Source organism: Lagenorhynchus albirostris, chromosome 9 (assembly GCF_949774975.1).
Source record: "Lagenorhynchus albirostris chromosome 9, mLagAlb1.1, whole genome shotgun sequence".
Taxonomy (NCBI): Eukaryota; Metazoa; Chordata; class Mammalia; order Artiodactyla; family Delphinidae; genus Lagenorhynchus; species Lagenorhynchus albirostris.
The window spans coordinates 3,283,359-3,299,222 of record NC_083103.1 but is presented as its reverse complement, the minus strand read 5'-3'; the positions used below and the strand labels follow the sequence as shown (position 1 = coordinate 3,299,222).

Sequence of the window (15,864 nt, the reverse complement as noted above, 5' to 3'; positions counted from 1 at the left end):
TTAAATGTGATATCCAGCTCTGTAGATATACTATCTTCTGAAAGCTTAGCCCAAAGCCTTTATTAAACTGTGCTTCCCGGAGGACTTAGAACACCTGTGAATTCGGGGAGGCCTCACACGTGGGCTCCTAGTCCACTCTAGAGAGCTCTCTGGTGAGGACGTGTCGTGGCTGAGTCGTGCGCAGCCATGGAGCCTTCGCATCTGAATGCCGGCTCCTGCACGAGTCAGCTTTGGGGCGTTGGGAAGCGTGGCTTTCCTGTGCTTCAGTTTTCTCATCTGTGAGATGCGAGTCATAGTAGTACATACCCCATGGGGCCTTTACGAGCATTAGCTGTACAGATACATCTACGTATACGTCCACGAGGCTCCTTAAGCAGTGCCGGCGCTGGGGCAGACGCACGTGTGACCGCAGCCACTACGGGGCCTTGGCATTTGCGGCTCACGCTAGCCATCAGTCGGGAAGTTGTCACTTACCATGTTGCCCTTTTTTTCCCTCCTCTGGTAGATTTTGTATTTTTACCTTAAACAGACTCTCAGTTTTGCAATCTTATTAAATTTTAATTCTGAGTTGTCCTGATTTCTGAAAATAAGCGGTAACAGTAGGGATGGTTTTCTGCAAAGGAGCTCGGGCGTTGTGATGCCCCAGGATGAGGCACAGAGGCACATAGCGTGTGCATGTGTCTCTGGGTCCAGAGACGTTTTCTGACCCAGGACGATTTGTGTGTCGGGTGACCACATCCCAAACGAGCGCTAAGTAGATGACCTGGATAGGCGGAGGCTGTCCCAGTGAACTGACAAGTGGGAAATAAGGTGGAACGTTTTGTAGTCTCGGGTGAGCACGAACCTGAGAGTGGGGAAGGTGGTGATAAGGTGGTAATACTGGCCCTTGAGACGGGGGAAGCTGGGTGGGCTCTGTGATAAATCTGACGATGGGGAAGGTCATCTGGCCACTGTCAGGCACCTTGAGAAACCAACGCTGGTCTGGAATCCGGGGCCTGCAGGCACTGACCCCAGGACCACCCTTGAGCCCACGGGGACCCTCTCCACTAGAGGCCAGTTTGCCTTTAGCCCCTCAAGTTGCCTGTTGATTTTTCTTTTGTGAAATCTGCCACATTTTAGCTCTCTTCTTAGAAATCACAGTTATCTTGCGTGGCATAGTGTTGATTGCGTTCCGGGGGAAATGCTGTCCGTTCGGTCATTGCTCACGACACCGTAGGAATACTCGGTCTTTGGTTCCCTGGAAGTGGAAAACTGTAGAAACTCAACAGCAAAAGCTGATTTGAGTGTTGCTGTCTTTGAACTGTAGAGAGTGTCGTACCCGAACTCAGGTGACTGCCGTTCGCTTATGGGGACTTAACGTCAGAGCCTTTTGCCCTTCTGGAGTCATGCCAGGACACTTCTGTGCCCTAGATTCTGCTGGGGCGTTTCACTTGACATCTTCCCGCTCAGCTGCTAGAGACCAGGAGGGGTTATGGCTGTGCCGCCAGCCCTCCCACCCTCTGCTCCTGAGCGTTGGTGTTTCACGTAGCGTCAAACGTAGTTTTCCACTGTGTTTTCTCCATTTGTCTTGTAATTCTCAGGAGGAAGCTCGAGTGGTGGGCTGCACGTGGCAGACGTCGCTGGGTTACTTGCCCGGCGTGTGATGAAGTTCCGTGCGCTGGTGTGTGTGTGTCTGCTAGGCAGGTTCCTCTGGAGCTCGGGTGCTCAGGCTGAACTTCTGACTCTGTGTTACCACGGCTGAGAGTGCACGAGCAGGGTGTTCTCTGCTCCACCGTCACGCGCGGCAAGTTCTAACATGTACTGACGACTTGGAGAACAACGCAGAGTCCGAAGGTTTTCTGACTACAGTGGGTGATTTTAGTTCTGTCAGTTAACCAGAGATACGATTGGCTTCAGGGAGAATGCTTTACTTATAAATGTGAAAAAAATATTTTAGCTTTCCAGAAAAAGTACTGTTTGAATATAGTTTAACGTTTATGGCATTATCGATGGGAGAATCAAAATACGCTTGTCAGAAATATTTTCTTTTTATCAAGCCCCAATTTATCTCGGAGGTGCTCTTTTAACTGCTGAACTTACACAGCCAGTGCGTCCACTTTTTTAGAGAATTTTCAAAATTTGGTGAAGATGAGACTTTCAGGTTTCATGAAAGCTACATGAGAGAGCGCGGCGGGCACACTTGGTGCTGGACGTGCTCGGTGGGGCGTGGAGGCTGCAGCTGTCGTGGGAGCCGGCGTCCCTGACCATCGTCGCGGTGGCCTGGGCTCTAGACGGGCTCCCCGCGTGCGGGCACTTGCTCAGCGGTGTTTGAACTGGGCCCCGTTAATAAGGACCTGGTGCTGTAAATGCTGTCTTTCCACCTCCCCTTGGTTGACGCTGTCGTGCGCTCACGGGGGAAGCTGAGTCGTGGGGTTTGCTGTGCTGTGTGTCCTGAAACCTTCCGCGTTGCCCGTCGCCAGCTACAGGCTCGGAGCTGCACTGCTTTTGACGGGAAGTGGCACCGCAGTCCTCCTGCCCGGGCCTCTCTCCGGCCCTGCACCGGTCTGCGCGGCTGCGTCGGTGAAGTGGAGCCCGGTGAGCCTTTGTAGGAGGTGCCGGGTGTGCAGAGTGTCAGTGTCAGAGAAATGAGGCCCTGTCTGTTGTCTGGATGATGCCACTCGTATGGTATTTGATCAGCACCTCACGCAACCGTCTCGTTACGAAAGACGGCTTGACCGTGGTGCTTCTGTCCCAATTTAAAGCGCATGTTGTCATTCACATATGACATGACCTTTCTCTCATAGGCGTGTCTGTTCCCCATAGAATTCAGCGTATTTCTGAATGTCTTTCTCCTGTGCCTCTGATTCTGAGGTTAGTAAGTGTGCCACAGGAGTCGACTACTAGAGCAGGTATTTAAGAAATCCCGCTTGGGGTCTAGAATTTGATCATTGACGGGGCAGATCAAGTCCCAGCCGAGTAGCCCCGCACGCGTGGCCCGAGCCAGGTGGGCACAGTGCTGACCTCGTCCCAGCTGGCCCGCAGGGGAGGCAGCCCCCTTGAGCTCGTTTCCCCAGTCCTCTCTGTAAACTGAGGTCAAAGATGAGAGTGAGACAGTGACAGCAAAGAGCGTTGCAGAGGAAGGAAATCAATCCCAGCAGAAACGGAGCGAGTCCTCTGTTTGCTTCTGGACCGTGGCTCGGGGCCGCGGTATCCCGGCAGATGGCATACGCCTCATCCCGCAGGATACTGGCTCGTAGCTCAGCTTCTTCGGAACAGAGCTGGATGCTTTGGGGAGATTTAAGGCATTTGGAGTCCTGTCACCTTAGTGCTCGTGTTTTAGGCTTGGGAGCTAATGACTGGAAGATTTCTTGTTTTCTAGAAGATTGACCTGTGAAGGAATACCTCCTTCCCTTGCAGTTAACTTAGCTGAGGACTAAATGCCTGTCATGTTTATCTTGGTAGCTGTAGTAAAGAAGGAAGAAAAGACGGTTCTGTTGATTATTAGAAAGTGGTCGTGTGAGTGAATGGGCGAGTTGGTAGGCTGTACTTCACATTTATTTATTTCTTTGCTCTTGATATCAGTACTTTTTCTTTTAAAGAAACACATTTGTTCCTAAGTGAGGGACTGAACAGATTTTATTCTGCCACTCAAGAGTTTTTTAAATACCATTTTTTGTCATCAAGTCTTTTTCTCTTGGCCTTTTGTTACCGATATTCCATTAGCGGAGACCAGGTGTTCTGCTTCTGGCAGAGGACTTAGCGATAGCTTCCCAAATAGTCTCCAGGTAGCTGCTTTCATCCCCTGGTTTCTCAGACTGTCTATGATGGGGTTCAGTGAGGGAGACAAAACTGTGTGCCGTGGCAGTCCCCAGATCTCGAACAGATAAAATGTCAGCAGTTGGTCGTAAGGCAGCCAAGAGCCCTGTGGTGCGGACGAGCGCACCGAAGAAAAGCAGCCGCGGGAGCAGGTGGGCCTCCACCGGGGGGAGCGTGAGCGTTTCCAGTTGAGAAGAACTGGAAACAGGAGAGAGTAGAAACAGAGAATCCCAGGGCACGCGGCATTCCATTCGGAGCAGTCACGGGTTGTGTCGGCAGCAGGCAGAAGTGGGTTCCTAGATGAAGTGGGAGAGCGGCAGTGATTTGCTCCTGTGCCCCACTGGCGGGAGGGGCAGGAGTGGGGGCCCTGCCGCTGATGCCCGCCTGCGGGTGTGCTTCCCCCAGCGCGGGACGGGCACCTCGGGGAGGAGGGGGCTTGTGCTCCCAGGCCGCAGGCCTCCTCGCCCTCTTGCTGGCTTCCCGCGTCTCTCAGCCGCGTTGTCCTGTCACCGTCACCGTATCCCAGTGTCATCAGGGTGCTGGACCGGAGCTCTAAAATCCCAGAAATACATCCATGGTAGAAAAGGCCTTTTATGAAAGCGAGCAACTCTTGCCTGGAAAAGAGTCAGAACAGTGTGCACCAATCTCCAGGTAATGGGATCAGTGGGCTCTTTTTAACCCTGAATTTCTCGTCTACAGTGAATATCTGTTGCATATTTAAAAAAAAATGAAGCCTCTGGCAACGTGCCAAGGATTCAGTGCCTGTTTGGCTCCCTTCAGAGCGCGGGGTTCTGAAAGCCCCCGGCCTGGCAGGTGCTGCGGCGCCGCCTCCTGGCCAGCCTGGCGGTCCGGGGACCACACTCAGGCTGTCCCTGGCTGGCCTGTGCAGGCCTTGTTTGCGGTGTTCAGAGGCTTGTATGGCCCCCGTGAATGTTTACATAAGGTGTAGCTGCTGTCTTTGAGGAGGAGTCATCTTCAGGGAACAGGAAGTAGCATTCAATTCAGCGCTGATGGCTGCTCTGCCCGACAAGGCCCTTCTTGCCTCCATGACTCCTTCCAGCGCTGGGGTCCTGTGTCAGGGTGGTCACAGTCTCATGTGGACTCAGCTTTTGTTTTTAATTTATGAATAGCTTTGTTTGTTTTAATTTGAAAAGTTTACTGGGTTTTTTACTCTGCTTGAGCTGTTAAGATACATGTTGTGTTCTGTGGTATAATCATTCCTGGATAATACAGTATTTACTATTCCCAGGAAACCTAAGGTTGACTTAAAGGAACACTTACTTGAAATTTTATGTGAAACACTTTGGGCTTTAATTGTACATAGACGTCACAGTCTTAAGTCTAATGCTGCTTGAATAGAATGAAAAGCCGCTCTGTTTCTTTAGGGAGTTAGTTCCCTGGCGGCGCAGTGCTTAGGACTCCGCGCTGTCACTGCGGTGGCCGGGTTCAGTCCCTGGTCGGGGGACTAAGATCCCCCAAGACGTGCAGCGTGGCCAAAAAAAGAAAAAGAAAGAAAAGCCACTAAGTATCTTTAGAAATAAAAGATTCCGTGGGGTGATCTGCAGAAATTATTACAGAAAAATAACTAAGAACGACCTAGGAATTTCGCAGTGACTCAGGGATGTCCAGTCAGGTAAATGGACCTGTCCTTTCCACTCCAGTTCCACCTTCTCTCCTAGACTTTTCATTTTTAAGCTAATTAGTGACTTTCAGAAAGTTTTGTAAGTACGTAACGCAGAGAAGTACAATAAGGTTCATAAAGCTTCTTGTGTTACCTCTTACATAAGTATGTTATCCGTAGACAAAATCATTTTAAAAGATGTTAACATTATGGTTTGGGCATTTTAAAGTCAGGCACACAGAACATCTCTGATCCCATAAAGCAGCGGTCCCCAACCTTTTTGGCACCAGGGACCGGTTTCGTGGAAGACAGTTTTTCCGCAGAGTGGGGGGGCCAGGCAGGGGGACAGTTCAGGCAGCAGTGCGAGCAACGGAGAGCAGCAGATGCAGCTTTGCCTGCTCCCCCGCCGCTCACCTCCTGCCGCGCGGCCGGTTCCTCACAGGCCACGGACTGCCACCGGTCCACATCCCGGGGCCTGGGGAGCCCTGCCATAAGGATCCCAGGACTCCTCGCTGCCTCCTGCCCTGGGCTAGTTGGCATCGCCGTCAGTATCGTAGGCTCACGGCCTGCCTTGTGTGCACTGGTAGAGGTTGTTGGCATTTAAATTTTCTGGATGTGAAGCTTGTGGGTTAAACCAGAGATGACCCGGGAATTCCCTGGTGGTGGTCCAGTGGTTAGGACTCTGCCCTTCCACTGCAGGGGGCCCAGGTTTGATCCCTGATCGGAGAACTGGGATCCCATAAACCGCGCAGCACAGCCAAAAAAAATAAATAACCCCCCCCCCAAAAAAGATGACCCAATATCTTAATTTAGCAAATACCTACTTAGCTAAATAGCAGTGCAGAATAGAAACAGCCAAAATCCAGCCCTTTCCTTGCTCGCTGTATTAGAGCGTCGTTAGTGTTAAAGGTCTGCGTTGTTCTCTGTGTTTTTTGTTGTGAAATGTTGAGCATTTCTGAAGCTCTCTGAGGCAGACTCCTCTGTTCAGACCTAGGTATGGTTTCCTCTTCCTACGGATCTGTCCTCCTTGTTTAGAAAGGGATGAGTGATTATGTTTTGTGTTGAATATCCTACCTTGGATATGAAGACTCTGCTGGGTCTTTTAAAGTTGGTAGTAATTCTTTAATCCTGGAAGGAGACGCTTCTGTAGAGAATCCTCGAGGGTCTTTCAGCATCTCGTTACTCAGGCGTTCAGTGTGATGTGTTCCAAATGACCCTTCAGTGGACGGTTTGGAAGGTTGAGGGACAACGATGAGACGTGTGGCGCCACACTCGGGGGGTTTATAGAGGACGCTTTGCCTGTGTGCAGTGTGGCTCCTGAAGGTCTGACCGTCTGTCACCTGTAGGCACGAGTTGCTTGAAGAAGCCCGGAGACAAGGCTTACCCTTTGCACAGTGGGACGGGCCAACCGTTGTCGTCTGGCTGGAGGTGCGTATGCCCCTCTCCGAATCCTGGCCGAGTGTGCGAGCCCGTCCGTACGCCACGCATAACCTTCTGGCCCCCGTGTCTCCCGTCTCCAGCTCTGGGTCGGGATGCCGGCCTGGTACGTGGCTGCTTGCCGAGCCAACGTGAAGAGCGGGGCCATCATGTCCGCCCTGTCGGACACGGAGATCCAGCGCGAGATCGGCATCAGCAACCCTCTGCACCGGCTGAAGCTGAGGCTGGCGATTCAGGAGATCATGTCCCTGACAAGTCCGTCAGCCCCTCCTACGTCAAGAACGGTACGTTTCCGTAAAAAGAGTTCATCCCCTATGCGTGTTGCTTCCGCAGTTCTTTAGAAACACATCTAGTGTTCCAGTTTAAAGGTTTAGCATTCAAAGACATGACAACTTTTAATTTGCGGCAATTGGGCTGTTAAAAGATACGTCATTAAATACTTTTATAACAGCTTGGCTACAGTGGCATTGTGATATAGAAATGGGAGTCTTTGAAAACGTAAGAAAGTAACCATCACAAATTTAAATATGAATTTAAAGAAAGTGAAGGAGAAAAAGCTTAGACCCCGGGCTGCACTGTAAGCAGTGGTCCCCTCGTTTGACTTGTTCGGCCTGTTGGCGCTCTCCGTTTCGGGAGCTGTAGACCCTGGGATTTTAAGAGTCCATAAATCTGCAAGTGTACTCCAAGTAGTGTTTGTGCTCATCCAGTTTTGCTCCACGTGGGAAGACCTTGGAAGTCCTTTAAGAGGGTCCTCCTAGTTGAAAAAGTGAAAAACTAACGTAATGAAAACGTGAATGATAATTGGGAGATCAGGACGGGCCAGCCCTTCATTTCTCAAGGGCAGACTCTGTACACCGGCTCAGTTCCCACTCTGCTTTCAGTCTGTCTACTCCGGAGAGAAAAACCAGTGCGGAAGCTAAGCCTCACAGACGTACTTCCTCTGAGTAGCAGGTCGACGCCTGATTCAGGGCTCACGGTTACTTTATACAAAAAGCGTGAAAGCTTTTCTGTTCGCTTGTCTTCCGTTGTTTCTCAGTGGGAACGTCGTGGTGATGACAGTAGCCCGTGTCCTCACCTCTTGCACAGGTGTGCGTGATCTCAGTGTATCTGATCTGCTCTGTGCCCAGGTGTTTCACCAGAGTCGCCTTTTCAGAAATGAAGGTGCTGGGGGTTTTCCCGCAGTTTTTATCAAGTATCTCGGTAAAGGGAGCATCTTATGAGTTGAGTTTAATGGACGGTGAAGACGAACAGGCCTCCCGTGAGGAACCTGCCCACCATTAGGCGGGGGCACCGCCCATGGGGGCTCGGCCGTCTGGGGCTGCGGGGACGCCCGGGGGTGCCGTCACTGGGACGCTGGCGGCCCCGCGCCCCACCTCTGACAGAGGCCCCGGTCCCCGGCGGGCGCCTGCTCGGAAGCGTCTCCCCAGAGCCCAAAGCCGGACTTCTGTCCTGTTCTTTGTTGTACTTTGACTGGGTGAGACCGTCTTAAGTACAATGGCTTAACAGCTCTTTAGATCCCACGTAGCTCAGGTGTCAGCGTGGCACAGGAAGAAGCTCTAGGCTGTCCTCCTTAAGAAGGCGGGGTCCTGCCAGGAGAAGGGCCGAGCGCCCGCCCGTGTCTCGCTGTGGGCATCTCAGACGGGGAGGTGGGTGGGGACGGCCTCTGCCCCACCCGCTCCCCTCCCGTGCCCTGGCTGACCTGGCTGACGTGTCTGCCGCCTTTCCCCTCTGTCACCGCTGCCCTTGCCCTGGATGTGGCCGGTCACGGGGTGCCCCTAGACCACAGGAAATGTCTGGTTAACACACGAGGAGATGGAGACGCTCACGGCCACGCCCCAGACGGTCAGTCCCGCCCCGTGCTCACCCCCCACCCCCACCCCTCCCCGGGCAGCCCCACCTCAGGTTGGCGCCGTTCTTGGCCTTTCTGTGGAAAACAGAAATGTCGTCTTACGTTCGATTGTTCTGGACAAGTATTTCCTTTAGGTAATAGTTAAACGTGTGAAACACAATCCATATTTCATCCTATTTTATATTCTTTTCAGGAACTTAGAGTTGGTAGACTCGCTCCACGTAGAATAGACTTAATTGCTGTCTTCTTTAGGGGAGCCCTCAGTTCAGCCCTCTGGCCCTAGTTTTCTCCTCTTCCGGGTGTGCTTGCCGTGGGAAGTCCGCTCCTCGCATGAGACATGGGAATTGTTGGTTTTGCATGAGTTTTGCATGATGCTTTGATTCTCTGACCCTTTTCACCCCATTAAGCTGCACCTCCCCTGCAAAGTTAATTTGCTTGCATTGCTAAGCTCGCCAATACTAATAGTTATGTTCTTTTGCATCCCTGACCACGTAACATCAGGAAGATGAGGAGGGAAGCTGGGCTCAGGTTGGAGACTTTCTATAACGTATTCTTCACTATATGTACAGCAACAAAAAGAATTGGAGTATGAAAACTTGTAATTTACTTTTCTTGACGTTTTTAACTTCTTGACATAGAATATTGTTAATGGTTTGAAAGCATTAGCCAAAGAAAGCATGGGATTAACTAGTGCGTCTCATGGACAACTTTGAACATGTCTCGTGTGGTGCCCTGGTAGTTAGTTCTCACTCAGGTAAATTACTTTGTTTGACACGTGGTCCTTCCTACAAAGCCCTGTTGGCTTTGGCAGCTCCTGAGATGATGTATTTCAGTCCCTGGTGGGGGTGGCATTAGTTACAAGACCTACTGAGGAGGAAATCCTGTTCTAATAAATTTCCAACACAAGGGTTGCCTTAGAGCCTCTACCTCTGTCGGCATTTGCTACATTGTGTCCTAATACAGTGTTGTTCCAAAGGCTTTCTTACTGGTGGGATTCTCAGAAATTGAGCCCATTCTCGCTTACCGTGCGTGTGGAATTGTTAGGTCCCCAGTTCAGCTCGAGAAAAGCCCTGTCACAGCTGTTTTGCAGCTTTACTTTGAGACCCGTTGATTAAAAACAGTGATTTCCCCACGTGTGATCCCACGACATTGCCCTGTGACTCACGACAAGTCGAAGCCTGCCGGCTGCGGCTGGAGTTTCCCTGAGGCGCTCACTAGTGGTACCTGTTCATGGACCTTGAGAGGATAACTGTTTAACCGAAAAGTCAAAGGAATTTTAAATCAGAATTTTCCTGATCACAGGTTGTTGGTTGAAACACCTGCTTCCCTCTGTTTGTACTCCTGAAATAAAGCCAATTATATCACTTTTTAACAGAAGAGAAAACGCTATAATATGATGCTGTGAGCCCCCCCCCCACCATTTAGGTATTCTGTGCCACTACTCCAGGTAAACATCCTCATTAATTTTTTAACCTGGTCACTAATGAGGATCAGTGAATTTGAAAGAGTGCATTTCATAATTACTTAAACATCAGTATATTTTACACTAAGAAGCAGAACTTGGTGAGCACTTGAGTATAAAATTCCCTGCGTCATGGGGCACGGAGTGTAAATTAAATAAGCTGGACGTTTGCTTTTCGCAACGGAAGTAGAAACAAGGATGAGCCCTGCCGATGACACCAGAATTGCCAACGTTGAGTCCTCAGCGTAAGCAAGGACCGTTTTCACTCCACCCCTCTCCTAGAGGAGAGGAAAGCAAAGAGGCTTCCTGGTGTCCGTGAAGCTGCCAGGGGCAGATGGCGTACAGTGCGTATTCCCTGTGGTATTAGCACAGTGACCAGCTCCTAACCCAAGGGGAAGTTTGAGATTCCCTTGGGCACTCAGGGGAAGAAGACATCAAGGTGTTGTCAAAGCCTTGGATGCCTTCCTTTAGCAAGTAGCATCACCCAGCTGTCCGCGCGAGACTACACTGCCCACTGGTGGTACAGGATCGAGCAGGACAGCCGCATCCGTGCCATCACTCTCACCTTGTACAGAGTTCAGAAAACTGATTTGTATTTGTGATCATTTCAGTGATGGAAAGATAGACCCTGTAGAGTCTCTTGTATCCCAGATGTTCTCTGACCATGAGAGAGCCCCATTGTGTGCTTTCTTTCAGAGGCTGTGATGACAGCCTAGGAGGTGTGGGTCTCCCTTGGATTGAGCCTGATTTTCCCAGAAACCTATATGCTCGACCATTTAGGTGTGACTAGAGTACCTAAGGAGTAAACAAAGATACAGAAGCTTCTGCTTCCGTGGAATTCTCTGTTTAGAAATGTCTTTGCATCTTGTTTCTCTTTAAGAACACATAATCCGCAAGCAAGGAAATAATACCAGGTATTCACGCTGTAAGTGTCAGGCTATGAGAGATATTCATGCTGCAAGTGTCAGGCTATGAGAGATATTCATGCTGTAGGTGTCAGGCTATGAGAGATACTCATGCTGTAGGTGTCAGGCTATGAGAGATACTCATGCTGTAAGTGTCAGGCTATGAGAGATATTCATGCTGTAGGTGTCAGGCTATGAGAGATATTCACGCTGTAGGTGTCAGGCTATGAGAGATACTCATGCTGTAAGTATCAGGCTATGAGAGATATTCACGCTGTAGGTGTCAGGCTATGAGAGATATTCACGCTGTAGGTGTCAGGCTATGAGAGATATTCACGCTGCAAGTGTCAGGCTATGAGAGATATTCATGCTGTGTCAGGCTTGAGATGAGAGTTGGGTTTGAAAGAGTGAAGAAACGTGATATTGTGATGATGTCCCAAAAGTGTTTGATGTTTATCTCCACTCATGACTATTTATAGAATTTTTTTTCTATTAGAAACATTTTTTTTTCCTATTAGAATTTGAGTGTTCTTGCTGGAGTCTGAATCATTCCTTCCAGCTTTGTTGGTATTAATAATAGATTAGAGGGCTTCCCTGGTGGCGCAGTGGTAGAGAGTCCGCCTGCCGATGCAGGGGACACGGATTCGTGCCCCGGTCCGGGAAGATCCCACATGCCGCGGAGCAGCTGGGCCCGTGAGCCATGGCCGCTGAGCCCACGCGTCCGGAGCCTGTGCTCCGCGACATGAGAGGCCACAACAATGAGAGGCCCGCGTACCGCAAAAAAAAAAAAAAAAAAAAAATAGATTAGAGGCCATATTTTTGAGACAGACCATGGTGGTAGTCGAGAGATACTATTTCCAAGGATTGCATAATGTACAGAATTCCTCTGAATATACCTTAGTCTTCCTGGACTGCAGAACATCAAGTACTTGTCTTTGGTGTGTGTGTATAGACATATGATGTGTTTATTTTTCATTGTGCAGACCTTGCACATATTCTGTTAGATTTATCCCTGAGGATTTCATGGGTTTTGATGATGTTATAATAAGTGGTATTTTTAAAAATTTCGATTTCCAGTTTATTTCTAGTATTTACAAGTATTGTGCATTTTTATATGTTGACCTTGTATCCTGCAACTTTGCTAATAAACTCATTTTTATTCTTGTAACTGTTTTGCGGATTCATTTTCCACATTAATAACCAGGTCATCTGCAAATACCGTTTTATTGCTTTTCCAGTTCATATGATTTTGGTTTCATTTTTCTTGTCTTATTACAGTGACTAGGAGTTCCAATACAGTGTTGAATAAAAGTTGCGAGAGCAGACATCCTTGCTTTGTTCCTGACCTTAGGGAGAATGCATTGCGTGTTGTCAGCTCTCCGTTTTTTGTAAATGCTCTGTATGTGAGGTTGAGGCAGTTTTCTTCCATTCCTAGATTGCTGAGGTTTCCGTATATACATGATGAATATCGTCAGCTGCCTTTTCTTTGTCTTTCGAGATGATATTATGGTATTTCTTTTCAGTTCATCGATACAGTGAATTTCATTGGTTTTTCAAACACTGACCCAACCTTACGTTCTTGGGATAAGCCCTACTTGTCACGATATCCTGTTCGTTTAATTGATTATTGATCTCCTGATACTTCGTTAAGGAATTCTGCATCTGTGTCTCTGAGGGATATTGGTTTGCAGTTTTCTTATTATATGTTTCTCTGGTTTAGGTATCAAGATGATTCCGGCCTCGTAGAATGAGTTAGGCGGTTTTTTTCCTTCACTATTTTGGAATAGTTTGTGTGGAATTGGTATTTTTTTCATAAATGCTTGATCGGATTCACTAGTGAAGCCATTTAGGGTAGAGATTTTATGTGTGTGCATGTATGGGTGGGTAGGAAGGTTTGTAACTACAAATTTGAGTTTTAATAGATTCAGGTTATCTGTTTCTTACTGAGTGGCTTTCATAAATTGTGTCTTTCTAGAAATTAGACTACTTTATGTAAGTTGCTTAAAGTTCACAGTTTACCCTTGTTGCTATCCTTTCAATGTCTATAGGATCTGTACTGATGTCCCCTCTTTCATTCTTGACATTGGTGGTTTATGTCTTCTCTTTTTTCTTGATCACTCTGGTTAGTCAATTTTATTGATATCTATGAGGAAATTGATTTTAGTTTCATTGTTTTATTTTCCGTTTTTTTGGTTTCCATTTCATTGATTTCTGCTCCTTTGTTTTCTTCTTTCTGCTTCATTGATTCCTAATTTAATTCTGTTGAGGTCAGAGAACATACTTTGTATGATTTCAGTCACTTTGAGTATGCTGAGACTCGTCTGCCTTGAAGAGTGTTCCATATCCCCTTGAAAAGAAGGTATCGTGCTGTTGGATGGAATGTTACATAAAATGTCAGTTAGGTTAGGTTGGTTGATAGCGTTATTTAAGGCTTCTCTATCCTTACTGGGGTTGGTTGGTTGTCTGTTTTGGCTTCCTCGTTCAATCAGTTACTGAATAATTGAGAGAGGAGGGTTGAGGTCTCTGACTAATTGTGCGGTTTGTCTCTTTCTCCTTTCAGCCTGTCAGTTACTGCTTTGCTTATGGGTTCTTTTAAAACTATTTTTTAATTCTCTGGACTGACTTGGAAATTAACAGATGTTTTGTTAAGGAGATTTGGAAAACAAAGTGTTAAAAATACAATTAAAGACAGCCAGAGATATTGTTAATGAGTAGAGTTAGATGGATCCTTCAAACTTGTTCATGAGTCGTGATTATTATGTATAAAAGCTATTTCAGAAAAGTAATGTGTAGTCAGTTATGATTTTATCGTGGTTGTTAAATACGTTAAATTTATACACACAAGAGAGTCATAGAGTTTTAATGGCATAATTCCTTTTGTATAAAATTTTGCCAGCAAATTTATAAGGTAGTAAATAAGAGATCAAGTTATTTTGAAATTATAAGCAGTCACGTTGTCGTTAGCTTATCAGCCTTTGAGAATATGTAACAGATTAAAAATCCAGTTTAAAGATGCTATAAACGGTCCTTGTGGCTGCTTTCATGGGCTTTTTCCTGAGCTGATCGTCCCTGATTATTGAAAGCAGACACTGGCGTACGGGGACATGAACCACGAGTGGATCGGCAACGAGTGGCTGCCCAGCCTGGGCCTCCCGCAGTACCGCAGCTACTTCATGGAGTGCCTCGTGGACGCGCGGATGCTCGACCACTTGACCAAGAAAGACCTTCGCGGGCAGCTGAAAATGGTCGATAGTTTTCACAGGTTAGTCGCCGTAAGTAGTTCTTGCTAATTGGCTGGGAGACGTTTGACTGTTGCCCGGTCTAAATTTTTTCTTTTTCTCTTGGAAATAGAAACAGTTTCCAGTGTGGAATTATGTGCCTGCGAAGGTTAAATTATGACCGGAAAGAACTGGAAAGAAAAAGAGAAGAAAGCCAGAATGAACTGAAAGGTTAGTGCAGTCGTGTTTCTTGCTTCCCAGTGTACTAGCAGCCTCAGTGATTTCCTGTTTTAAAGAAAAAAAATCAGGAAATGCTTTAAGTGGAGAAAACGTGTCTGGCATCGTTACAGAGGAGGGAGTGTTTTTAAGATCCTCCTCTGTGGCCAGAGCACTTGTGCCTGTGTCCTTGTGCTCAGTCTATAGGTTAAGTGTCTCAAGGTAAACATTTTTCCCATGACTCTAGAGATTTCCTGTTACTATGACACGTGTCCTGTTTCACTCAGAAATGCTGCTACACACTGTAGATCATTCCAGAGCCGAAAAGAACGAGACCTGCTGTTCACTCATTTGATTTAAGTGTGAAAAACGCTGCTCTGGCCGTCTGTCAAAGGACTTGAGGAGTGCAGAGGGGAGCAGCATGTGGCTCTCCTCCCAGGCTGGGGCGAGCGGGCCTTGAAGGTGCAGTGGGAGCTGCTTAGCCAGGGAGGAGGGCAGAGGCATTTCAGCTAGAAGGCGGGTGCGGAGGCCTGGGAGGACGTGGGCTGTCCCACTGGGAGATGTCAGATGCTTGTCTCTGAGGGGGAGCTTCTCACTCTGTGCGCCTCTCAATGGTCAGGTATGATAGAGTGCTTTCACATGAGGTGTTAGTGATTAAGCTCGATGCAAAACCTCCCAGCATTTTCAGAAAATAAATCTAATAATAGTAATAATAGTAGTAAGACTTAGGGAACAAGTCCAGGCACTTTCAAAGGCTACTTTATTTAATCCTCGCCACAGCACTGTGAGTGTAAGCGCTGTTTTCATCCCCAGCTTTTACTAAGAAGGAAACTAAAGGTAAAATACGGTTGGGGAGACGCGGCCCATGTGAAGGATGGTTGAGTCGTGATCGAGTTGATGTGAATCATGAGAAAAGGCAGAAGCCAACATCTATATATTCTATACCTTTATCCAGAAAAGGGCATTGGAAATGAAATCTGTGAATCTGTTTCACTTGTTTTCTGTATGGTTTAAATGGTTTAAATCTCCTTACGGTGGATGGGAGCTGCCTTTGAAAGTAATCGGTGATCACCTGCGGCTCTGTGTAGCTCTCTGTCACCTGCGGCTCTGTGTAGCCCTCTATCACCTGCGGCTCTGTGTAGCTCTCTGTCACCTGCGGCTCTGTGTAGCTCTCTGTCACCTGCGGCTCTGTGTAGCTCTCTGTCACCTGCGGCTCTGTGTAGCTCTGTATCACCTGTGGCTCTGTGTAGCTCTCTGTCACCTGCGGCTCTGTGTAGCTCTCTGTCACCTGCGGCTCTGTGTAGCCCTCTATCACCTGCGGCTCTGTGTAGCTCTCTATCACCTGCGGCTCTGTGTATCTC

At 48.0% G+C, this 15,864-nt stretch overlaps 1 protein-coding gene across 11 annotated transcripts in view; it reads left to right on the top strand.

Annotated features, from left to right (window-relative positions):
- PPFIA1 (PTPRF interacting protein alpha 1) overlaps positions 1-15,864 on the top strand; it is a 113,206-nt gene that overhangs the window by 88,455 nt on the left and 8,887 nt on the right. For 8 of the 11 annotated variants that reach the window (XR_009542283.1, XM_060158276.1, XM_060158277.1 and 5 more), the window contains 4 exons: positions 6,763-6,844; positions 6,937-7,137; positions 14,153-14,331; positions 14,421-14,518. Coding sequence is in view for 10 of the 11 variants with exons in the window: in XM_060158276.1 (XP_060014259.1) it covers positions 6,763-6,844; positions 6,937-7,137; positions 14,153-14,331; positions 14,421-14,518 (560 nt within the window). In the remaining variant the exon portion in view is untranslated. The remainder of the gene's footprint in view (positions 1-6,762; positions 6,845-6,936; positions 7,138-14,152; positions 14,332-14,420; positions 14,519-15,864) is intronic. The other 3 variants (XM_060158283.1, XM_060158282.1, XM_060158278.1) reach the window with 1 other exon arrangement.